General features: G+C 35.7%; 1 protein-coding gene across 2 annotated transcripts in view; it reads right to left on the bottom strand.

Moving 5' to 3' along the window:
- Nucleotides 1-25531, bottom strand: part of LOC139147723 (protein spire homolog 1-like) — a 49013-nt gene extending 23482 nt beyond the window's left edge. Inside the window, exons 1-3 of one of the 2 annotated variants that reach the window (XM_070718890.1) lie at nt 24934-25531; nt 24788-24819; nt 19347-19694 (exon numbers count right to left, since the gene is read on the bottom strand). In XM_070718890.1, coding sequence (XP_070574991.1) covers nt 19347-19694; nt 24788-24819; nt 24934-25177 — 624 coding nt within the window. In that variant the 5' untranslated portion in view covers nt 25178-25531. The remainder of the gene's footprint in view (nt 1-19346; nt 19695-24787; nt 24820-24933) is intronic. The other variant, XM_070718891.1, reaches the window with a different exon arrangement.
- Between the last annotated feature and the right edge of the window lie 251 nt (nt 25532-25782).

Here is a 25782-nt window from a genome sequence, read left to right as displayed (position 1 = left end):
TGCTTTCCTTAGCAGCTATTCCATTTTAATTGACTCTTCCAGTAAAGTGTCATGACTTTAACAATATTGGCCTACTCTGATAAAAAACATTTAAAATGCTACCATGCACCGATTCACTTTCAATACACTGTGTTTTTTCGGTACAGTTTATTTTTTACAACTTTCTGTAAGAACTATCTTTTCTTTGCAAGTGTAACTAAAACCAATTTGTTTCTGAAGGATGTCAGAATTATATATAACGTACTGCTTCCAATTTTGATAGCCATTAATTTGCACTGCTTAGGTCATTGGCCATAAGACGTTTTCCACCTTCAAAATGGACTAGAGCTTTATAAAGGCAACTGGGTTGGTGGTAAATTGCCAAGAAATTGGAAATCAGTCACGCATATACCAGGTATTTGAGTTGCCAAGGGGCTGGGATCAATATTACACAGTTCCGTAATTTCAGAGATCAATTTTTCTGTGTAACAATATTAGCTGGATCAGGGTAGTTTAAGAAGCCAGATTAGATTGGAACATGTTGTGGAGAAATCACCATGGAAACGTGATTACTGTGAGGTACTTGAGCAATTCAAACACAAGATTGACTTCCAGTTTGACTTACGATTCCCTCATTGAAACACAAAACTGGCTTCAATTTCTTCAACATTTTTTTTCAGCGCACATTTTCCTCAGCCCAAAAATAGCTTAACAGCTGTAAAGGTTTTTCAAAAAAAAGCACAATGACCTGAAGGTGATTGAATCTCTCATAGGAATGAAATGATACACCCCGGTATGCTGCCAATATTGACAAAGTTGCAAAAACTTCTGACCAGATACCTGATACAGTTAAGTGTGTAATCAGCTACAGTTTACTCAGCCATTGAGTGTGCTTCTAATTTTCACCTGCTATCAGTGCTATTGAAAAACACACTACTTCAACAGGGTAGTGCAGTGGCCCATAGTCGTGTGAAAAGACTTAGAGGCTCAAATTACACCTGTTCTAGGCTCATTCTGTTTGCAAACAAAAGTCTGCATGCCTTGCACTCACCGAGAAACTGCAAGCGAATGACACAGTATCAAATTTGCACAAAGAAGTACTCAGATTGTTGTAGTTTTTTCAATTTTCAAGAACAGCTATATATTAACATCAATACTGACAACACTACCATACACATTATCTATATAACTGCAGTAGTATTTTTACTGTGAAAAGAATTTCCCTATTTATTTACCGTACTTTATTTAAATACTAAATTCATATTGATTGGTCAACGTAATGAAATGCATTATTTTGGTTTCATTTTTTAATTGCATTGTTTTTTTTTTCTTAAACATCTCTCTCAATCTGTAGTTTTTAGCAGAGATGAAACCTACAATACTTGTTATACATTCAACTAAATAATGTACCGGTATCATATGGCATAAAGTATAAATGGATTATCAAACACAGGCAGATTGCCTGTCCCTCTAATCCACACATGTTAAGGTAGAATACACAGTGACCCCTGATTTTTAGTCTTGATTTTGACAGAGAATGGTTGAAAGTTTGTTTGAGGAAATTTTGCACAAAAGTTAAAGTCTTTCATTTTCAAGGTGTGAACTACCTTAATTTGATATGACACATGATTCACAATAAGCTAATACAGTCTTTTCTAGGTAATTATACTTTTATGTATTCATTTTCACAGAAGCTCTGTCTAACTTATTACAGTAGTGTGTATAAGCTTGAACTGCAGTAATAAATACAAATCATTGACCGCTGTCCTTGGTAATTACTGACGAAATAAAATTGTCATGGCGACTGAGAGTTCATCGTACTTGTTTTCCAATACTGTGATTTTAAATTAAGTAAGTCACTCCAACACATAATTTACTTAATGCTGCAGCGTTCACGTTCTGTTCAGGGTTGAATAGCCTTTTATGCCGATCTTCAAATGTTGATTTTCTGGAAAGAAACCATATTGGTCACTTGTATGGTATTTAGAACAGCTGTCAAAAATCAGGAAATGCATGTTTTTGACAAGACCAGGTGGTATTGATGTTGAATTTATTCAAACAAATTATATACTTCAGAGGAAATATTACCCATTGAAAAATCTAAGGTGTTAGACAAATAATGCCGAATCTGATATAGAGAAGCCACATTTGCTATCAGCTTAGAAAACATGATACTTTGGAAGTATTGAAGATCACATATATATTTTAAGTGATAACAAATTCACACTATCAATGGCTTGCCACTGTTCAAATGCTCTTAAATGGATCTGGCTACAACAATGGACAATCTTAATAATTCAATTAGGCTTCTCAGAGAAAAGGACTTTATCAGACAATATTTATTTATATGTCACAGCGTGTACAGTATATGTATAGTCTTCAGGCATAGGGCAATCAGTTCTTACTCTAAGGCAACTAATCCATAATGCAAATTGCTTTCACCATGTTTTTAAAATGGCCAAATGCAATGTAAAGTGTGCGCTATACACCGAGGAATATTTTATTTTCACTCAGAATTCGTTTGCATTAGTTTTGCCGGCCTCTCTTTTCCACTTACACAAAATAAATCATGGTGAAAATTTGTATCCCACAGTCATATTGACCATGAAAAAAATATATAGTATTGAAATTTTCATTTTTATGTAAAAATTCAACTGCAAGAAACTTAATCTGACCTGATTAATCTAAAGTGCAGAAAAAGTCTGTATATATACACCGCCTTTGCAACGCTGGATGTGGTTGATGAGTTCACTAGCTCTGTTCTCAATATATCTCCTGACAGACTTTGATCACACTAACTTTAAACACAACACTGTACACTAGTACGCTATATATATTGTTGCATTTTCCAAAACCCATGTAGTATTTTCTGTTACAAAGTATTACACTGATGCCGTTTATACCAGCTGGTATTTCGCTTTCAGTGACAACAGCTGAGAAGTAGCTCAGATGGTTTTACAACGCGCGCTGAAACAACCGTCAAAAATTTGCTGATTCATCAGTTACATGTGCGGTAAATAAACTAAACAAAAAAAGCTCAGGCCTATTTAGGCCATTCAAACACTGACATTAAAATTAATGTTATGGACTGACAATCACTTGAATTGAAAAACTTCCTCTCCTTCATTACACACAATGCCTTATCATAAATATCTATGACCTGTTTCTCTGCCGAAAGCCCCATTCCCACACAGCAGTGTTGATCGGTGGCGAATACCGAGAGGTTGTGACGAAAGGCAATTAGGCCAATCAAATTTTCAATGGGCACCTTGTAAATATTGATTTTCTCTGAAATGGAGGATACATTTCTGAGTTTAATTGTACATCACTTTACTCATAAATACTGCCAATTGTCAAACATTCAACCTCACAAAGGTCATTCTAGTTTTAGGCTTACTGGTAAGCACGAGGGCAACACATTGGAATAATATGACAATACAATACAATATTTCCAGGCAGAGTCACTGACCCAATTTAGTAACCCTTCCAGAAATATCTGTGAGAAATATGGCAGAAGCATCAACATATGGAATTGTCCCAAAGATTAAAATGATCGTCACATCCAAACTTTCATCAATCTCGTTCAAGCTGAATGAATGGATTACAGAGGCTAAGCTCTGCAAGACCAGCATTGATCTGAAAGATGTTTTGTTGGATGTTTTATAGACAATGAAGAAACATAATTGTTTACTGTTATTAGTTTTTGCTATAATTTGCTCATGAGAATGAAACTGAAACTAGCACAGACGACACTTGAAGAACGTCATTGGTGATTGAAATAGACTGAAATTAACTGCATGTATTGTCCATAATAAAAGTACAAAGACTACCGTAATTAAAATTAACAATGCTGTGACGTCTTTGGGAGCAACTTTGCATAGGGTTTTTGCTGTCTGCAATCACAAACTACAGCAAAGACAGCCAATAAACAAAAGTCAATTCCCTGTAGGGTCACTGAATTGGAACACTTATTATTAGAGTTGACAAAGTGCAGCAGTCCCATACCGGTAGTGTTGGTTTGATTATTATTGCCACATAAAACTGAAAGTTATTTTTATACGACAAAAATATTGCCGCATTGTTGGCAGATGGTTAAGACGACAGTTGTCAATGGATCTACAATGTCCACAAGCCTTTAATATGACTTCCCTGGAGCTTACGTTCTGAGACTTAATTGTGGATCAAATCAAACAATATGTGAGATTACTTTTTCGTTGTTCACACCGACGGAATGAAATTAGTGTTACATATATGTAAATATTATAAAGAAGGGAAGGCATTTTGATTTCCTAAAGAGACAATGGTTGTAACTTTTGACCATTGCTTTATGTGTTATACAACTGTCTTATTTTCTTCACTGTGCGTTGACATACAAAAATGCAATGTGTTGTGTACAATATGTGATGTTGTTGTTGACAAATGAATTCTACTCAGCACTGAAATCTAAAGCCCCATAAGGTATATCTTTTTGTCTTTAACTTACCAAAAAGATACAATCCTATCCTATCCTATCCTGATAGAGATTTTTTGGATTCCTGTTTTTTAAAGCCACACTATATTTGAAAATGTCAGTATTCTAAAGTTGGTGCTGGATTTAGTCGATTGAATTCATGCTGTAACACATAGCAGCCATATTTTAGTTGCAACTCAAAAATTATTTAGTTGTTCAAATCGAAGTTTTTGTTTGTTGTCAATGGTAGAACAAAACCACAACATTCCACAGTCATATTTCAGCAAGCGTTTTTACATGAGTTGCATTTGATTTCAGACCATCTTAAATGTAAAATGGATGAAGATATAGCTAATGGGGCTTTAAATTATCAACAATAACAAGTTGGCATTACTCTGGTAAAGACTGCGTTGACAAGCTGAACCCTATATGCATTTCTTCAAAATATTTGGAGTATGACAGGACACAAAAATTGTATCGATTGAGCTTTTTAATTTGTTTGTAGGTGTAACAAAGTGTGCTGAAAGTGACACCAGAAAATCTGGTGACGAACACTTTTAGGAGTCTGGGATTAGTACAAAAGCTGTCAATAGTTGCATTTGTTTTATCAAACACACAGAAAGTCATTGTAAAATGACCTACATTGGCATGTATTTACCAGTTGTGATGGCTGACAAATCAGCAGTTCTGAGCACTCTGTGCAAATACAAAAATATGAAAGGAGACAGTGTATTTCCGAGGAGTTGGATAAAAACAGAAACCTTCTTCATGTACACAGGTGCAATTCTCACTTATTTCAAATAGAGACTGTTTTACCTTATATGAGGCACACATGGCCACTTCTACCGTGACAAGCTAAAATGAATATTTAAGAGCAATTTGACAGTATAATGACAGATATTGACCTATTGGCAAAATTTGGGGCCTAAATCACATTTTTGCAACATACCATAAATTCTGTGAAGATGTCACGAATATCAACCAGCTGACTTAATCTGAGCAATTACGGTCTGGTTGTCCTGGATACAGTTCAGTGAACTGAAATTTGGCCGACTGACGGCAATTCAATAGTGCTTTGATATAAAAATACTCAATATCAATATCATACTGCATGAAACAGGATACAAGCGTATATTATGGCGTAGAAAGCCGCCTTAATTTGCCTTAATTTGCTGATTCATTGATGGTGGAGTGTTCCAATGTATCCAATATTTGAAAAGGATTTGCATAGCACAGACTCCTGGAGCTGTCAGGAAGTGGGAGATATTGCAAACTAGTGGCAGCAGCAAACTTAAGACTGCATGAAAATAGCAGAACAATTTGAAAATTTGTGTGACTGGAAAAATATGTTCAAATATTCCAAGGGCACAATGAAGACAAGTAGTCTATTTATTGTAGATTGTACCTTTTTCAGAAGAAATCAATTCTTGTGATACACATGCAGAAATTATGAAGGGAAAATTTTCCGCACTGCATTACACTATGCTCATGATATTTCAACAAAGAAAATAAAATGATGGACAATAATTATTTCATTTAGAAGTCATTCACCGATAGCTGTGATATTGTGTTTATTTAAATTTAAGAGGGATAACGGCTGTACCGGTAAATTTTCTCTTGTGAATTTGTTACAGAGCACGGCTTCTCCTGATACATTAGAGAGCCATAATTGGACGTAATTCCCATCAGAAAATTACTTTCCATGTTTCACACAGTATTGATTACCCGTGGTTGAATTTATCTACCAGTTCACTGGATGTGACGGCTCGCTGAAAATTGATGTTGTATTGGTGTTGTTGATTACCATCTGGTAATGAGACGCTAATTCAATGGGTCTATAAATATAAAATATCGATCATACATCAAAAGTCAGAAAGCTGTTAAATATTATTGACGGTGTCCTTGTGGTCAGCTGTACAGTTTTGCATTTCTTTTTTTTTTCACAAGTTTTGTAATGTTCACTACTACTAGCACAATCATAGTAAAATGAAACAAACTTTCATCTTCATAAAATAATTGTTTGTACCTGGGTATCTTATGATGGTTTGCACACAGAGATGATACATTATGTCAATTGACATGAATTTGACCTGTGTTATATATTTATCTCTGATTTAGATCTTTTATTTGCAGGTACATATATATTGAATGATACGGTAGCAATATCCAGGAACTGCTGTTGTATATCTTTCAGTGATCGAGAAACCGGCTTTCCAGGCTGGATGTCAGCTGGGAATTCAGCTCAGTCACCGTGGAGGTACACTGCGCTAACACCTGGTTGCCATTGATTTGTATGCCCGGTAAATCTCTCATGCCTATAGATGCTAAAAGATCACTGTGAGTGGAGACAGTGAGACTGACATCTGGATATCTTTACCCATGAAGACATACTTATCAGCCGTATGAGAGAAGATCACCAGAGGTTTCTGGAGTCAGAAGGATGCTGTTCACCATCCAGGGAATTAAATAAATACCACAGAATCCAAAGTTCTTGTAATCTATCAATATTAGGTCTATATTTTCTAAAACTCTCCCCTTACCCCCGGAAAAAGAAGGAAAAAAACCTAGAAAAAACTAATATTGATGGCTGATAACATAAGTGTTCACTGGTTGTATGAATGGCAGACATGAATTTGTTCATCTCTAATACCGTATTCTGAAGGTCATCATAAAGGTCGAATCTGTCAAGCTTTTGCAAAATGTCACAAGTAACAAGGTCACACGACACAGAAGTCAACATGACATTGTGTGATACGGGAAGTAAACATGCCATGAAGACAAGGACCTATAAAACATACAAATAAACAAACAAACAAAAAAGTACTAAATATAGTATAATTAATAAAATGTGTAATGTATGCAAACACAAGTAATTATCATCTTTGTTATCGGATTGACCTACAACAACCTGTGAAAGTACTCTACAAAAATGAAGAAAAACAATCTTTGAGAATTAAAGCTGTTCAGCAGTCCTGATATATATGGACAAAGAGAGTGACTGCATAAACGGATGAAGATGCCGACACTTTTGATGGACACAATGCTCCCTGTGGAGCAGAAGTTGACAGTGTCTGTGATATTCATTCACACATAACTGCACTGAACAGCAACTGTCTGAAAAGTCTGAAAGCTGCTTGGATAAATATAGCCATTATAGTGATGAATTGTGCACTATAAAGTGAGATAAAAGAATCTCACATAGACTTTATACTGGGAGGTACTCTCTAGGGCGTTGCCTTCTGGAATAAAAGAAAGTCTAGAACTTAAAGAATGACACACAGTCACTCCACTGTCAATGACATTAACACAATGGTCTTCATGTGGGCACATCGACATTTAACAACTTGGTGACATTTATGTAACGGTAGAATCTGAGTTGGCTCTACAAATTAGGCATGAATGTTATCACATGCGCCATAAATAATTTAACAAGTGTAGCTTCTTCAAAGTTTTGAATTTCTTTCACAATGCTATCATGATCTTGAAATAATAACTGAATGGCATATTCATAAAAAATATACGGCTCTGTTGTAATGAAAGTTTCCATAGATGAGTGCGTACGTATCTTCTCGTTAACATGTTCATGTTCCTGCATAATTTTTTTATGCAAATATCTATTAACCAATGCAAATTATAAGTAAAATATTCAAACATTTATACATGAAAATTATATACATAAATTACAACAATCATTTCCTTGCCATGACTTTTACAAGGGAGTTTTCAAACAGAATATTTTAAACTATAAATTGAAAATTTATCTTTCAGATCATTCTATTACCTGTCTTAAGAGGACTGTCAATTCTGAATGACTCAAGCTCAACTGAGCCAGGGCAATTTGCAGCTTCTGCATGATATCTAGAATGAAATATAGATCACAGTTTTACGATTGTAAAAGTAAAACTGCACTGGTTACTTCAAAAAGTGATCTGGTTTACTACTTAAGCAGCTGTGACCAAGACGGCATAGATTTAGGATTTCTGATCGAACAATCAAATTGTGTTGGCAAGAGTGAAGTAAACTGGGTATTTGCTGGTGTGTTGCATAACAGCAGATGCAAATTTAATTATCAGTTCAATTTTCAAAAAAAATTAATTAGTACCTATGCTCAGCCTTATTCTCAAATCACATACTTCATTTGCTGTTTATAATCCTATTGTTTGCTTTCAATTTAGTCATTTGCAGTCTAGAATCTACCTGTCATTTTCTGGCTTGCTCTGTTCTGCATGACCTGCTGGCTAGATCCTGGCCCCTTTCTAAAAAGAGGCTTTTAATCATAGAATATTATAAATGTTAACTGATAGTTTTATTGAGCCACAGCAAAAAATTACTAGGGCAGAAATCAAGATAAACGACAAATACCTGAAATAACATGATCTCTGCATCCATTCTATGATTAATCACACATCATAAATATTTTAGAACGGTAATTAAAAATCAAACAATAAATTTCCTGGAATGCAGAATTCCATGGGAAGCCTTACTTAAACTTTCAGATGTTTTATTGATTTGGCTCTATTTATGCTGAAGTTATGCTACTTAGGTTTTGAAATGCACTTTTTACACTTTGGTTGTGTAGAACCACACATTTCCTTTTTGCTTTGGATATTTTGCATAGCTTTAGGAAACATCTGGAACCTTGAAAAAAGTGGTAAGGTTAAACGTGTCACCTAGTGATACATATTTCATGAACATTTTTAATTATAATAAACAGTAGGACTGCCAATAATGATTGCAAGCGCTCAGCTTTGTTTTTATCTAATATAAAATGTACACAATTTCCTATCTCCTACCAGCTGCAAATATGTGATTAAAACACAAAAATTTAAATTCACTGCTTTTCCTGTTTTCAGTTTTCTACCTTGGTTTTGGATTCAGAATTGTAAATATTGCAGATTATATGAATCTGTTATAAAAGTATAAGAAACTATATAAATGGAATTCCTATATGTTGCTCAGTCTGAATTGCTGTGTACAGAATTCGATCGTTTGGTGATATCATAATAGCAGGGTGTTAACAAGTTTTTCAAATAGGTGGCACCTTGTTGTTTACCTTTTCACCCTAATTCTCTGTGAACAGGTCCACAATCACCATAGAAAACAATGGGTTTGGGTTAAACCATGGCAGTGAAAGGGTAAATAGACAGTAAGGGAAAAGAGGGAGCCATAATATTGAAAATGTATCCCCTTTATGATGGATGAGGAAAGTTTTGTTGGACAGAGAGCCAGCTAAAATTTAGTGGATGGCTTATCATTTTGTCAGGTGTTTGGTTAAATGAGAGCATACTGAACAGACTTTCTGCACATAGTTAAATTTTGTAAAACTTTGAAATCTGACAGAACTTGTTGGTTGCTATTATCAAGTGGAAAAAGTCAAATTTGGGGTTATGGTTTGGCATGCCCACAGTTGAACTACAATATAGTGACTAAATGTGCGTGGTCTTCAACTCTGCAGATGATGCTGTCCTTTCATCCTGTCTCCTTGGATAAAACCCTGAAGAGCGCTCCCCACCGTCAAGCAAGATGTCACAACATTTCATGTACAGCAAAGATGTTTTGTCATCCTGTCAGAATTGAGGAACCCAACGTGAAACTGAATCACATGGGAAGGCCATGTGTGTAGGATGTGCACTGTCAGCACCAGAGCCGAAACACGTTTTTAAAACGTGCGTCTGATTGTGCTATTGTTTTTTGCATCATGAACCAGACAGTCGTGATGGGCTTTATAATCATTTCATAAACGATTAAATAAAGGAAACAATTTGTCCTCTGCCATTGAAACATCCGTAGGGTGTACACCGGAATTTGCCTGGAGTGCCCTTAACTCTTAGGCACATGCTGGGTCTCAATTGTTGTTTTCAAAACACAAGGATGAACGAAAGATACCGGTTCCAGTAAAATGGTAAAGCAGCACGTGAAATAGCATGAGCTGTTGTATAAGCCATAAGTATCACATTTTCAAACACAAGTCACAACACTGGTGTCTGCTGTGTGTTACATTTGGGCCAGTAACTTTTGATATTTTTTTTACTATAATTTAATTTTTGTTTTGTATATGTCAACAGCAAGTCTGTCACACCCACTATAACAATTATTATTGTAAGATTGTCAACGCAGATTCTATAAACGTAAAACACAACCTTGTTAATTTTGTTTACAGTGGAATTCTAGTTCGAACCCGAATTCACTTGTAAACAATAACAATGCAGTTTACACATATACAGGGTGAGTTGACAAGCTGAATACTGTGTATATCATTATGCCTCAGGGAGTAGAAAAAAAACTCGAGTTGACATTTGAAACAATTCACTGTGAATAAGTCATCAGAATTTCTGTACCTGGCCCTTTGATCACTGAAAGACAGCTACATGTAGTGGAGTGGAATCTTCCATTCCAGACTGACTATGATTTAATAACTACAACAAAGTTGGGTGGATCATATTTTGCTTTGAGATTATGGATATTTATATCAATGATGAACGTGTCAATAATAACCATGATTACTGGATACAGAGAGCATGATACAACTGGTATACTATTATATGTTAATGGATTTAAGCTAAAGTAGTGATATTTTAATATAAAATGGTGACATCAACATTTTTTATTGGTATGAATCACTTCAGCAGAATTGCCTGAATTTTCCCATGAAGTTACAAAATAATTTTTTTATTGTATTTTCAAAGCAGTTTTTCAATTGGCAGATCCTCACGCTATACGCATAGCCACTCGTGTAATGATTGTACCTTCTGAACTTATCTGTTATTTAATTTGCATAAAGATGACAGCAAGTCAACGATTAAATCTATTCTGGGAAGATGACCTCATCAAATTATATCACAACCCTTGCTGCCACAACAATGTATGACATGATTTTCATGATAATTCAATGGAAACAAATTTTTGTAATAATTTTTTTTTTTTCAATAAATTTGAGAATTACAATCTGAATGTTTGATGAGTAGACGCATTTGCCTGAAAAGATAACTACTTCATTTCAACTTACATTTTATTTGTCTTTGCTATATACTTGACAGTTTAAACGGCCATTGTTTGAGCTCTTTCAAATAAAACTACAACAACATCAATGTCTATATTGAATTCAGTTGAAAGGATACACAGTCAAGACCACGTTCAGAAACAAGTGGGAGGGAATATAGCCAAAGACCATATATCAGAAATGGCAATGACGTATTGATGTTAAAAATGTTGAAATTAAAGCCTGGAATTATTTTCATCTCTGGTAAGTTTATCACTATTAAAGCAATACAGTTATAATAAGCAAACTATAAAATTTATGAGAGGTTACATGAGAATGATCAAAATCTTTTTTTCAAAAACAACTGACATTTACGTTGAAATTAAAGTCTTGTGAACATAACCTGTTCTTTCTGGTTCTGCTATGAGTACGATGGTTTAAAATTGAGTAGTAAAGTGATCTACACTCTAAAATCATGCAAATGAGTAATTTGACATTTTAAAATTCTCTAGCTATAGCTATCAACAGCAGCTACCGCAGTGATATCAAAAACAATTTGTGCTTCCTGCTTGATACTATGCCACAGGCAAGGAGAGGAAATATCTCAGTTTGCAGAATGGCTCCATTCAGATTGCTACTGGATGGAAATTGCCATTTATGATGAATGATGGCAAGTGGTTCTCAGAAAATCTATCCATTGCATATGCATATGATATAAGTTTATCTCTGGACTATAGTTGATTGATTCAGGTTCTGAAAAACAAATTCCCTTTCCAAGGTACACGTCAACTTTTACAGACTGTTGCATACTTTACCGGTATAAGCCAACGCTGGAATCTGAAATTAAAATTTTTTTGGGTTAAAAACAAGACCCTGGGTTTTTAGATGCCCTACAGCATTTTGTTTACCTAAGTCACAGTAAGTGATCGACAGTTCAATTCAAATTGTCTGTCAATTTCTTATGTCAACAACACTGGTAGCAAAAAGGGTCAATGAACGGAGTGAGTTCTCGGTACTAGCATTTCAGCTAAGTACCTAAATGTCAAACTGTCATGGCAACACTCTGGCTCTACCCGGACAGCTTGCCTGGTCAAAACGAACAATAAATCAAACATTAAAACTGAATTTTATTATCCATTATCACATCGTCATTACTGTTATATAACCGTCACAAGTTACATAAAAAAATGTTACTCTTTGAAAATATGAAAAGACAGGCACTTTGTAACTAACAGAACCTTTAAAAGGATTAAATTATGTGGCACGAGTGCACAGATAAAGGAACCATTGTACAAACTTGTCTAACAGTTCGGACAGACAGTGAATCAATTGACTGCAATCATGTAAATGGAATTTATCATTTTGAAAATAACTTCCTGCTTACATTCCAAACGTTAATTATGACAATAGAGGTTAATGGATGTTCCGAGTCATGATGGGACATGTCAAGCTGAACTCGTAGTGTCAAGCATGTAAGGCCACAAGTTCATGACTGTGTTCAAATACAAATGAAACCTAATTATCTTTATTATAGAGCATTAGTTATCTGTGGTCAAGGCTCTAACATTTTTCCTTCACATCAATTCATGAATCATATTCATGATATAAAATTGCTGCACTGAACGCCTCTCGGGGTGATTTCAGAAATTTTGAGCGACATTTCCCCTAAAAAGTGCAAATAGATTGAGATATTAAGATTCTAAACAGAAAACCGCTGACCCTATAAGCATTGTTGTTGACAATCATGTTTTATTATGATGTGAACCTTTCAAAGAGATAAACAGTATCCATTTATATGACTAATGTACTCGCAATTAGAAACTCTCCGTGAGATGAGGGTTTTCAATTATGTACATGATTTCACATTGGGGATGTATGTTGATTAAAATAGTGTACAATGACACACTGGATCTACTGCAAACGAGCGTGAATCATCGAATTAAAATTAGACATCGGGCAACAACCCTGTCCTGAAAGTGTCTGACAAATGCATGGTAGTCATACAACATTGCTTGAAACAACCGAACACAAACTGACTTAACCTTTTGAGCGCCAAAGTCTATTTTTTCCCTTTATAAAATAAACCCTAGTCAATTTTTCTCAGATTTTTGCCAAATTTTTGAGGAAAAAACAGTAGCAAATGAAATGTAGAGTCCATTTGGTCCAAAATTATCAAAAAATTACAGAAAAATTCATAAAATATTGGTAAAATTTTGCACTAAAATTTTTGCGGGAGAAAATTACAGCGCTGAAAGGATTAATGTGATTGTTCTCATCCCTATTCTTTTAACTAATGTGTCGAACCACTCTACAGAATTTAACGTCACTGATCCAACTTTTGGTGACGACAGGATGATTCAAATCTGTGGTTTTTATGATAAAAATGTGATGCTAATGATAATCAAAGACGTTCTGATGCAAAAGTGATGGCAAGCGTCTGTAAATTTTCACCAATATGGTACCATATTTCATTAGAGCAGAAATTCTCATCCTGTCATCATTCAAAATATTAAAGGAACTTCTGTGATCACAGGACACACATACTCATCTGTTGTGAAAGGGTATAGTATTTACTTTGCCAATTCTTTTTCTCTGTACAATTACCTTTTATCTGTCTTTCTTTAATGTGATTTTTTTTCTTTTTTTATGGAATTTTACAACAAAGTTGGCTGTTCAACAGAATATAGGCAGTTTGTGAAGTACATGTAGGTATGGTTTATAGATCGATGCCAGTAATGCTCTGCAAAGCAAAGTTCATGTCACTCTCTTGTCGCAGTGAAAACTCACTCATTGCCTACACTCCCATAATTTAATTTTGGATGGTATTTTCTCAGTGATCTATTCTAAAAAGTGACTTTCTATGGTGATATTTAGCTATACAAATGTTTCTACTGCAATTTTGGTTACAAAAATGAGAAACTACAACATCAAGTGCGATTTAACATGTCATATGCACTAGGGATGTTACATTTGGCAGAATTTAAAATTGCTTTTCAACCTACCTAAGGTATTACAACAAAACTTAGCCATTATAAATTGTAACCACACAAAATCAATAAATTTGGGTAGAATTGTTGTCATCATTTTATGTGATTTCTACAAAGGACATACAATTTTAATGGCTACTGCACATATTGAATTTTTTCTCTGACACAAAAACACGGATGACGATCAATTATGTAAAATACACATTCAATCAATACTTGTATGATAGCTTTATGCATTCCAGGTAAATTCATGTGTTACATATGCCCTGCTTTCTGGTAAAAATTACGTATGATTTTTTTTTCTGTTCCTAAACATGGGTATCAACTTTACATTTTTCAATTTTTAATAGAAGTATGGTGATATGTTTCTTGTTAACCGTGCAATATTGGTTTCATACACAGCACTGAACTACAGTAGCTTGTAATACAGAAGTCAGAATTTGTCTGAACCATACTCCTCAACTCCTTAGCAACACCCAAGGGTTAACCATTATACTCTTTAAGACTCTCCGGATGACAGATTGTCCTCAAGATATTTCATGTACGTGCTTCAAAGCAGTTTTTGTGATAAAGCAGAAAAAAATGGCTGAAAAAGTTTGAATGGTCTAGACCAGAGCAAACACTTAACATTTTTAATTGACAGATGCATGGTTTAGAAAAATTCTGACAATGTTCTGAAGCTGTTGTAAAACTAACAGACACCTATTACTGATGTTGAAGAGTTTATTTTTCAGAAATACGACAGCTAGGTAACAGAATGGTTAACTTACATCAGCTGTTGCAGTAATTACTTTTTCCAGTTTAGTTAAAAAACTTTATATTTGATAGTGCGAAATGTTCTTTCATTAGTATTGTGTTCCTTGCATACTTGTTAACACCCAACAACCGAGTCCCTGACTCATGCCAGGGAGTGAAATAAAAATACTGGGTGGATCTCCCCTTTCAAGGTCCCTAGACAATAAAATAAAATCCCCTGTAGATTTATGGAGAGGGCTGATACACATTTTTCAGCACACCATATCATGCTGAAGAAGAGAAAACGTGGCAGACTACCACGCTTGATCGTATTTTACTTTAATGGATGGTAAACAAGAAGTCACAAATATAGTTATTTACCGCGTACATTCACCTTAAAGTGAGTCAACAACTATAGGGAAGGCACTGAAAACCACCCAGATGCTTGTGTAAATAAGAATTTAACAAACAGAAAACATATGGTGAAAAAAGAACCAGCACAAACAACAGTTGAAACAGTCTTTGTGATTGTTTACTGGGGGCAAACCAGAATCATTTTCTAAAGGCATGATATCCCGGAGTATTTCAAATAGATGGAACACGGTGCACTGCGAAAACAAAACCCAGCATTATTGTCTTTTCTGCATTCTCATGCTAATTGCCATTGCACAATTTGCCGACGTCCATCGTCTTACAACCAAACACACATGTAACAACTGCTCTATTATTCAGCCAAGGTTGAAATTTTTGGAATAGTTTTCCGTATTTCAGGCTCTGTGTGACGTTGATGCTAAGATGCTAACTTTGAAAAGCAATTTACAGTCAAAGTTTAATGAATTCCAACGTGAATAGCTGAGTATTTTGTAAATCACAACTGCATTGTGATAAAGTGAGAATGCTCTATAGCAACCAACAGAGAAAAACTATTGTACATGCAGTAAGATGATAATTTCTCTAGAGTAAACTGCATTATTTAGCATTACTGAGGCAATGGAGAGCCAGGGTCCTTTCAGTTTCAAATTGATCAATATATGACAGTAAAATCTGCACGACACGATTTTTACAACAGCAAAGGGTCACAACAATGTACCCTCAAACTTTGGATATTTCTGAAATCTTGGAATCAATGAGGAAATTTCTTGATTTTTCTTTCAACACACCCCATACTACCAGTAATACGCAATACATTTTAATGTACATGCAAAATTTGTTAGATTCGGGAGGCATGTCAAATTAGCTTACAGGGTTAAGTGACGAGTAACCTGATTGGCTTACAGGGTAGAGTTGTCATAACCTGATATTTAGCATGTTTTGACAAAATCAGCAAATCTGTGAGATCTGTGATATGTGAGTAGCATGTACCAGCCCTGTTGTTGGCGAAACTGTGAGATGTCAGCTGATGACAGTGACGGTTACCATCCAGCAAGTAACAAAATCGTCTTGGAGATTCCGGTGTACCAGGCACCACGGTTATTTTGAGTAGCAGAACAAAAAGATTACCAGGCAACACGTGTCTTGGTGTTAATCTGAAAATAGTAGATCTGTACCCCATGTCCCACTGGCATAAAGTGTTACAAAACAGATCCTGACATGCCTTGGTACGTACCATAAGAGGATTGTGAATAATTTTCAACCACTCTGCAAAAAACCCCACTAAAATGGACATTGAATGTCTTATCTAGATTTGATTGACTACAAATCGTGATTTTTCTTGTCATTCAAAAAAGCCAAAGACCTTAAAATGAGTTTTTGTACCTTAAAAAAGTTGGAAAACAAGGTTGTCAATAATAGAAGCAGAACATTCCTTGTGGAAATCCTGGCATTGCTGAAATGAATGGTTACCTATAGAGAAGGTTTTTAATCCTCAAGACAATTGTGTGAGTGAAATGAAGGGAACTGAAACAGTTGACAACAACAACAACAACCTGGGTCACAGCCACGTGTATGGGTAAACTTTGGGTCAAAGTGCAGATCGAAGTAGACGTTGTACACAGCATGTACAAAGTAATGGAAATTTTGTCAAGTAAAAGTTCCATCTTTGGATTAAATGTTGTACCTCAGTACATTATGCAAAACTTCTGTTACAAAGACTATGGGTTTTGGACATTGCGATGAAAATTTACAGTTCATTGTAATTCCACAAAATCTTTGGCTAAATTTAATTCCCTAAAATCCCTAAAAAAGCATGTGAAGAAAATTTATCTGATCTAAAAGTACACAAAGTCTTGATTTACGAAACTAATCTGTCTGCCCTTGTACCTAAAAATATAACCATTTTTCCTTGACAGGTAATTCTTAGAGTAATGCTGTAATGTTACTGAGAAAATTTGTTTTAGCGAGCAAGTAAGTCTATTTTAGTAAGAAAACTTGTGTCAGTCTTTGCAACAGGATAAAGGTGTGCAATTTCATATAAATTTTATAAAATATTATTTTGTGTATTGTGTAAGTGTTTTTTTAAACTTAGACCTTTATCATCACAAATATTCTATATGTTGAAAAACTGCAAGACCTATGCTTGAGATGCATAGTATTTTCTCCAAAAAAAATTAAATAAATAAATAACTAAATAAATAAATAAATAGCATATATTGCTCACATCTCTGTTGAAGCAATTCTTTGCTCATGACTTCATCATGAATATATAGTACTGGGTACAGCGTGTGCAATTGAAATCCAAGGGGGAAACATTTGAAATGGTATGGCTTACATGTGATACATCAGTCGTCACAGTGTAACTAGAGACTGAGAGCCAATACAGACCAAGCCATACATACCGTATGCCACTGAATGTTTACTCTGTCCAGGCAAGACACTTTGACACATTTATCTGTGCATGTAATCTATGGTTTGCTGTTACATGATTTTGGTGCTACTCTATGCAATATTTTGAGTTTTCAAAATTCTAGAAGTAACATTATGATATACAGAGATTCTTGAACCGTGAAGAAAATGAGATCTAATATCCATAAAACGACCTACTCAATGGAATATTTTATGGTGTTCTATTTTTGTACGTGACTCCCACTGGATTGATAAATGACGGCAACTGGGATAAAAGTGTGGAATTTCATATAGATTTTGTAAAATATTATTTTGTGTATTGTGTAAGTGTTTTTTTAAACTTAGACCTTTATCATCACAAATATTCTATATGTTGAAAAACTGCAAGACCTATGCTTGAGATGCATAGTATTTTCTCCAAAAAAAATTAAATAAATAAATAACTAAATAAATAAATAAATAGCACATATTGCTCACATCTCTGTTGAAGCAATTCTTTGCTCATGACTTCATCATGAATGTATAGTACTTCTGGGTACAGTGTGTGCAATTGAAACCCAAGGGGGAAACTTTGAAATGGTATGGCTTATATGTGATACATCAGTCGTCACAGTGTAACTATTTAGACTGTGAGTCAATACAGACCAAACCATACATCTGCCACTGAATGTTTACTCTGTCCAGGCAAGACACTTTGACACATTTATCTGTGCATGTAATCTATGGTTTGCTGTTACATGATTTTGGTGCTACTCTATGCAATATTTTGAGTTTTCAAAATTCTAGAAGTAACATTATGATATACAGAGATTCTTGAACCGTGAAGAAAATGAGATCTAATATCCATAAAACGACCTACTCAATGGAATATTTTATGGTGTTCTATTTTTGTACGTGACTCCCACTGGATTGATAAATGACGGCAACTGCTGTGATCAGAGTGCCAAGAAAGAAAGCACTTCTACCAAGTATGTAATGCGATATCCCACAGATAAAATATTAAAAGAAAAAAAATCTAACAGATATATTATGAAGTTATGGTGTAACCAAGGCAATACTGATGGAGACCATTACTTTGTTTCTGAGATTTTCTGAGATGATAATTACTAAATTGTTGCAAGAGAACATAATCGGTGACTTTCATCACGATTTGACTGAATCTAACTGAGATTGGTTGATTTGCAACAGCTCCTACTCTGAGAATATATGAACATCCTTCAACAGATGACAACATGGACAGCACCCAAACATAGGCTAGCTGCTTTTAAGAAGCATTATCAATGCTATGGACAGTGAAAGATGGACGATGATGGACGGCCACTTATCTGATAAGGTCAGCATCATTGCCACTGAGCCTAAAAATACTAAAAAAATCTTTTTCATCAGCGGTGAAAGTGTTCTAGAGAAGTGAAATACAAAAAATATAACTACTTACTTGAAGGACTTGTGTAAATGTTGCATAAGTATGTTTTCCATCATCTGTTAGCTTCATATCTTCATAGTTAGAAATTTCACCATTGGAAGATTGACTGTCCTCAATTGTTCTCTCTATTCGCAAACCATCCTTTGAATCATTCACATTATTGTCTTCATCCCAATCATTCTCGTCAAAATCTTGTCCGTCGACAATGCCTTCATCTTCAAGGTTATTGTTCTCCTCTTCCTCATCGCCGATCATCTTCTCCAGGAGGTGCTCCAAGGAGGCGCTGAGCTGCCTCTCTTTGTCTCCGGTGATGCCATAGTCCAACGCTGAATACACAGCAAGACCCACCTCACATAACGCCTGTATTGATAGCCACACACAAACAATGTTTAAAAGAAATCAGCTAAAATGAACATATCCGTCATTTTTTTTCTGGTATTTTTCTACAAGCTCATTATGAAGAAGAAAAATTTGTGAAAGACTTAAGAGTATTACTGGGTGTTTCATAGTGTTTGAGTTATCTCTCATCATGACTCAAATCTTATTATGGAGCTTTACGATATGCTGTACTAAAAAAGGTTCAGAAAGAGCTGGTCTTAAAAATCTGTATATTACATCAAGACCGTATGTCGTCAAGCTGAATGTTTAATATTGCATATATCTACCATGAAAACACAGATGACACTTTATTTAATACAATTAAGGTAAAGAAATACTGTAAAAACTATTAAAATAATCCTTATCCTGCTAGGTCCATTGCTTCCCACCTGCAAAGTCAGTAAACGGTGGTATTTTGCTGAAACCTATACATATTTTCACCTGCTTTGCATATAATGAATTGTTATAGCTGGTTTAGTCAGTTATCGTATTTATACTATGTCTGTTTTCAGGGGAGTTCAAATGTTCATCAAGTCTTTGTTGAAATGCAATATGTGGGACATGTCAAGCCACATTGGTTTCAACTAATATGAATTGATGGTGACACATGAACTTGACAGAGTTAAGGGTTAATGTCTTCCTCCCAAAGGGTAATATTAATTTCGAGAGAATAACATCAAATATATGTAACAAGTCATCGTTGATGACACAGTCCCACTTGTTAATGGGTACTTTGATTACATGTCCTCAGAGAGGATAGAGTCCTCTTCATTAATTAGGTCTGTGATAAAAATACTTTGTTACAGATAGCGCTCATGGCCAAGAATGACCTACATACAAGAAAGACCTACATATGTATGACATAGGTTAATGTCCTTGTACCAACTTTGAATAAAATCGGTTGAGATATGCCTGAGTATTATGGCTCTGTACATGAAAAAATCGTAACAAAATGGCCGCACATAACAAATTGACATGCATATGTATGACAGTAGTCAATCTCCTTGTACCAACTTTGAATAAATTCGCTTGATACATGTCTGAGTATTATGGCTCTGTACATGAAAACATCGTAATAAAATGGCTGCCTAGCGGCCATATTGGATCGTATCACAAAACAAATAGAGGTACATATGTATGACATAGGTCAATGTCCTTGTACCAACTTGGAATAAAATCGGTTGAGATATGCCTGAGTTTTGGCTCTATACATGAAAAAATTGTAATAAAATGGCCGCCTGGCGGCCATATTGGATCGTATCACAAAACAAATCGACATGCATATCTATGACATTGATCAATGTCCTTTTACCAACTTTGAATAAAATTGGTTGAAACATGTCTGAGTTATGGCTCTGTACATGAAAAAATTGTAATAAAATGGCCACCTGGCGGCCATATTGGATCGTATCACAAAACAAATTTACATGCATATCTATGACATTGGTCAATGTCCTTGTACCAACTTTGAATAAAATCGGTTGAAACATGTCTGAGTTATGGCTCTGTACATGAAAAATCGTAATAAAATGGCCGCCAGGCGGCCATATTAGATCCGATCACAAAACAAATAAACTTGCATATCTATGACATTGGTCAATGTCCTTGTACCAACTTTGAATAAAATTGGTTGAAACATGTCTGAGTTATGGCTCTGTACATGAAAAAATTGTAATAAAATGGCTGCCTGGCGGCCATATTGGATCGTATCACAAAACAAATCGACATGCATATCTATGACACTGGTCAATGTCCTTGTACCAACTTTGAATAAAATCAGTTGAAACATGTCTGAGTTATGGCTCTGTACATGAAAATATCGTAATAAAATGGCCGCCTGGCGGCCATATTGGATCGTATCACAAAACAAATCGACGTGCATCTGTATGACATATGAAGTAATCCTTGTACCAAGTTTGAATGAAATCGCTCCTTGCATCTCTGAGATATCTGCGTGAACGGACAGACGCACGGACGGACGCACACACGCACGGACGCACGCACGGACATGACCAAACCTATAAGTCCCCCCGGACGGTGTCCGTGGGGACTAATAAAGATCTTGCAATTCCACTACCTCCCACAACTGATTTGATATGTCACGGCCACTCAATGGCAATTTGAATGCACTGGCATTTATTTTGGAAATATCACAATCAAAGAATACTGTATTGTTTGTATTGTTTTGAACTTGAACTTGTAATATTTCAGGTGTATTGGGCACTAAACAAGTGTTCTATTAGTTCTATTCAGGAATAAAATACCAGTAAATACTTGCAATGTTGACAGTTGTATAATGACTGCTTTTCAGAACTGTTCCAAAGATTCATTGAATCCCATAGGTCAAGTTCACATAAACCATGTGACACATCTAAATCAATGACAGTCCACCAATTTCATTTCCTGATTGAAAATTCAACTCAAGGCAACCACTGCAGTGTGTCAGGTCTCCAACATAGCTACAAGGCACAATCATGTTGAGTACATTGCCAGTCATTTACCGTCAGTGGCAGGGCCACAAATAAGTCTTTGATTTCGACAATTCAGACTTACTCAGGACTGAGATTTCTCAAGGCTAATTCAGTGAACTCTGAATGAGATAGACGATGTGTACTTGGGAGGTTCACAAAAGGCTCTTTCAATGAGTAGGAATCACTGGTTCACTTTTCTTCTGACACACAACACATCAATCAATCAATGACAAATGAAAGCCTCTTCAGTCTCTATATAATTCTTGTCTGTGCTTCAATGTGACAAAATATTTGGACTGGATTCAGGAATTTGATTGAATGGGCATATAAAGTCCTTTTACTGAATGTTCTGTTCCTTTCTGAACATTTGGAATCACTTTTACATTCTAGTACATATCTCTCTGTATGAACAAGCATCAACACAATAACAACTGCAAACCCCCTTATGTAAATCAACATTTTTCTAATACATGTTTGAAAAAACATTTTCATTTTCTCATCATTGCATATACTGTCACACAATATTGGTTGGTAAATTTGTTTTGATGTGCTCATACATTCAGGCAAGTTATAAATTTGCTTGTTAAAATCATTGTGGAAAAATCAATCCAAACCAGTATCAATTATGGCAGTTCCTTTATTGGTGCAATGACGTCAGCTGGCACGTATAATAAAAGGATTACATCATGGATATTATCTTGTTAAAGATGAGCTCTTTTGAACTACCTACTCTCATCTATGAATTGAAAAATTTGATAATGTAATTTTTCTTGATGAATTGGTTAAAATCATTAAATGAGGGAAATTGGAAGTTTCAGCATAATATTTAGGGCTGGATATATTTTTGTAAAGAGCCGTACTAAGTTGACCTCATCTTGTTCAGAAAAGGACACGTACATTAATCTTGAGCCAAGAGGTCGTGATCGCCATCCATACTCAGTAGACCAAGTGACCACACAATCCATTACAACCATCATCTGAGACCAATCTGGTAAAGCTACATGGAAAACATCAGTCCAGCTGTTCAAAAGTCTAGTGTTGTTTTTCAGTGCCAGCATCAATCATATTCACAATGCTTTAATTGATACACGTACATAAACCTTCCATTTTGAGATGGTGTAACACCCTCAACCCTAATAACTTTTCTATAAATGTCCTCTGACCTTATGGCTTACCTAATTAGCCCGTTCACCCCTATCACATAGTGGTTTGGCTCACACAAGAATAGGAAACAATAATAACAGTTTTTGCACTGCAGAACCTCAAGCTATCGACAGGGGGTTACAATAACACTACAAACACCACTTGAATCTGTCTCAAGTGCTGGTAAAAATTATGACTGAACATACCATAAAATGCAAACTTTTTCACATACGTGTGTTACTAAAGTCAAAACGATGGCCTTGTAAGCCGGTGCAATTTTTCAACTATTGGGATATGAAATAAAAGTCCACATTATTGGGAAAATTACAAAGTTTATAGACAAACGCAGAGCAGTCAGGAGAATTTGTCCCAAAACTATACCATTGTCCATTGCTGAATCAGGGATACTGACTTTTTCCTATTGACCCGATGTATTGTCTAAAATGTCAAATGTTTTCACAGGAAAAGCTTCAAACCTTTTTTATCTAAAACCAATTCAACCTTGATAAGAAAATATACAATATCTGACTTACTAAACACAAGTCTTTGTAGCACTCTGAGAATGTGGCATGCTATACTTGGGTTGGAGTGTTCATACAATAAACTGAGGATTTCGGGGCCTTCGCCACGGTTTATGCACACAGCATATGCTTGACTTAGTAGTTTGAATAGGTACTTGTTCCAGTTCTCTCGTTTAATGACTAATGGTTGGCCATATATTTGTGACCACACCTAGGATGAAATATATACCAAATCTGGCATGTGTGCAATACAAACCTCAAAGGTTGACTTCATGCTTTTTTGCACAATATAGGAGATCACCTTCATACTTTGAAAGTTAAATGAACCAGATTGCAAATTTTAGATTTCACCACATGATATTGATTTTCAATGTAATTACGCTGATGATATATTTTAAAAGTGGTGAACACTGCAAGTGTTACTGGCTTACAACATACTCATTTACATGGCCCCAGACCATTAACGCCATTTAAAAACACCACCCATATCAGTATTTCTTATGCAAATAGGAGTAAAGGGGCTTCTTTATCCAGAACAAGGTAACAATGACATTCTCCAGCCTTTATAGTTTGGTAACTTTCCCACGTATTTGTTTTTCGCCACCCGTTATAATGAACACAGGACGTCACTGTATGAAAATACTCCAAAGTCCGTTTGGTGGACTGACTCGTCGTATACTTTAGGTGTAGCCAACTGTTCGATATTGTCTGGATTTTCAGTTGACAATAGCATAGCCCTGTTGTTTCGTTTTACAAAGAAAGTTCGATCCCGTGTTAACCTCTGTTGACTCCCAAGACAGCATACTCATTTCATAAAATACACACATACCAATATACATAACTAAGAAAATTCTCTTTTGGTGGACTTATATAATCTATTAGAACTGACTTTCAATTTCATACACTAACACAAAAGGAGTGATACTGATAAACATCTTACCTGCTGTTCGGTTTTCCTCTTGTCACCAGCAACTGAAAAAAGGCAATGGAAGGAAGACTTTGAAAAATCGAAGCCCTGTATTCACAAAAGGCAGGCGAAATCTGGGTAAATTACACATTTGCTGTCATAATTTGGTAGCGACTTACCGGTGTGCGCGGATTCCTTGAGTGAACAATTGCCGTCTTTGTGAAGTAAAAGTGTTTCGTGGTTGAGTTCGCTGCAGACACTGCATTTGCTTTTGGCCTCACACTGTAGGAATTTCGACGACTGATGGCAAATGGCCCATGTTTGCTCCTCGTTGAGAGGAGCATTGAACGCTTCAAGAATTTCTTGTAGCGAGACGCAGTGCCGGTTTTCCATGTCTATCTTGACGGCAGGCCCTTCCGCCATCTTCGAAAGTGAACTCCGTCCCGCGACGAATACACACGCTGCCGCTGGCACCGAGCTCTTCGTGTTTTGTTATGGAAATATCACAAATTGCATCATTGAGCGCGTATTACTCACTGTCTCATTACTTCGCACGAAAACAACGGAGTCGTCGTCGACTGATTTGGTTGTAGCTCGACAGAAATAATATATTTGATCGGAAGATCGCCGTAAAGGTACGATAGCGGTTCACTTGACATGTCCACTCATGAATGAATGAATGAGTGGCGTCGTAGTCGGATTCTTGGATATACAGGAATTCACCGACCGGTATAAGCACGGCCAGGTAGGTCTAGTCTACGTTGAGATTGGATCTGCGAGGTGAACGTCCGTAGATAAGCTGTAGAGGGCGCACGTCTGAAATTTGCGGCACTTTGCCAGTATTTACAGATCCATGATTCCTTAGGATATTATTTTAGGTGATAGTGTAAGGGAATCAAAAATGTTACTGTAAAATAAACTTGGTGTCTGAAAGTTGTTTCTTTAACCTACCCTTGCAGATCTGTGATTGACTCAAATTCAGAAACAACAGGTTACCTAATTTTCATATCATACATAAAAAAAAAATG

This window comes from Ptychodera flava, chromosome 13 (genome assembly GCF_041260155.1).
Source record: "Ptychodera flava strain L36383 chromosome 13, AS_Pfla_20210202, whole genome shotgun sequence".
Classification (NCBI taxonomy): Eukaryota; Metazoa; Hemichordata; class Enteropneusta; family Ptychoderidae; genus Ptychodera; species Ptychodera flava.
Note: the sequence above shows the minus strand (reverse complement) of the source record. Positions and strands in the feature narration are given on the sequence as shown.